The sequence below is a fragment of the Poecilia latipinna genome, unplaced genomic scaffold, assembly GCF_001443285.1.
Source record: "Poecilia latipinna isolate Pla-1442-1.1 unplaced genomic scaffold, P_latipinna-1.0 Scaffold4195, whole genome shotgun sequence".
Lineage (NCBI taxonomy): Eukaryota > Metazoa > Chordata > Actinopteri > Cyprinodontiformes > Poeciliidae > Poecilia > Poecilia latipinna.
The window spans coordinates 19,665-20,831 of record NW_015116811.1 but is presented as its reverse complement, the minus strand read 5'-3'; the positions used below and the strand labels follow the sequence as shown (position 1 = coordinate 20,831).

The window sequence follows — 1,167 nt, the reverse complement described above, 5'->3', positions numbered from 1 at the left end:
AAAATCAGGATCGGATACAGAGAAAGGAAACCGAATAAACTGGGTGTAAAGGAAGGAGACAAATCTGCAGAAACAATAGCAAACATAAGGAGCCGNAANTNTCTCATTTAATAAGACATGAAACTCATTATAATGATATTTGTCTGGTTAAAGCCAAAATGTCTCCTTGTTTCAGTGACAGAGGTCAAAGAAACACGGAGAGGCAGATCGTTTAGATCTCATTATAATGATCCTGTTTCACTTTGGGTGCATGTTTAACACAAACCTGCTGGAGTTTAAAGGTGTGAACCTGTCAGGGAGCCTTTCTACCTGACAGGTTCCTCCATGTCAGTCAACATGCTAGCAATAGCCCACATGCTAACAGCATCACTTTAGCTAATCTTATCTTAGCTAATCTTACTAGAGCATCAACCCTTGTGAAGAATCAGCAATATTGTTTCCCAGCTAAAACACGGCTAGGTAGTCGTTGTCATGGTAACCGATCCGGCGGCAGCTCACCTGGTTGGAGATGAGGTCCTCGCAGACGGACAGCGCCATCTGGATGGCGTTGGGCTTGTGCGTGACGGAGATGGCGTTCATCTTGAACTTGTCCTTGCCGTAGAGGTCGTTTGCCTGCGTCACGGCGTCCTTGAACACCTGCTCATAGCGCTTCTGGCTCAGCACGGCGCCCACGTTCACCAGGCGCGGCTCGCAGCCGCACAGCGCCACCGAGCAGCAGTGCAGCACGGCCAGCAGCAGCACGCCACGGGCCGCCACTGGGGAGAGGAAGGGAACCACGGTTATCAACAGACAGGAAGTGGGCTGGACGCAGCACTTCCTGTTTACTTAGCAACACTTAACATCTGCAGGGTGGAGCTCAATGATGGGTGGGGCTTAGTATATGGGCGGGGTTTTCTAAGTGGGCGGGGTTTTATCAGCAGGGCCGAGCGCAAATCGTGACACCGCACCCACTAATGGCACTTCCGGTGGCAGGTGTCATTACGCGCCACAAGTGCCACTGTTTCCGGGGCTAGCTGCCAGTGTTGCCACCATAGACATTGCCACCATGGTTGCCACTGGCTTTGGCAAATGGACTACATATCCCATGATGCTTTATAACTAGAAGAAGAACTTGAAGACAGACGAAGAAGAAATAATTTTTCAGGGTTTTTTTTCGCAGAAAGATCT

General features: G+C 49.7%; 1 protein-coding gene across 1 annotated transcript in view; it reads right to left on the bottom strand.

The window, feature by feature from the left end:
• Positions 1-350: 350 nt before the first annotated feature.
• The window catches only part of LOC106942332 (glutamate receptor ionotropic, NMDA 1-like), an 8,741-nt gene continuing 7,924 nt past the window's right edge, over positions 351-1,167 (bottom strand). Inside the window, exon 2 of the mRNA XM_015025591.1 lies at positions 351-755. Within this exon, the coding sequence (XP_014881077.1) occupies positions 445-755 (311 nt within the window). The 3' untranslated portion in view covers positions 351-444. The remainder of the gene's footprint in view (positions 756-1,167) is intronic.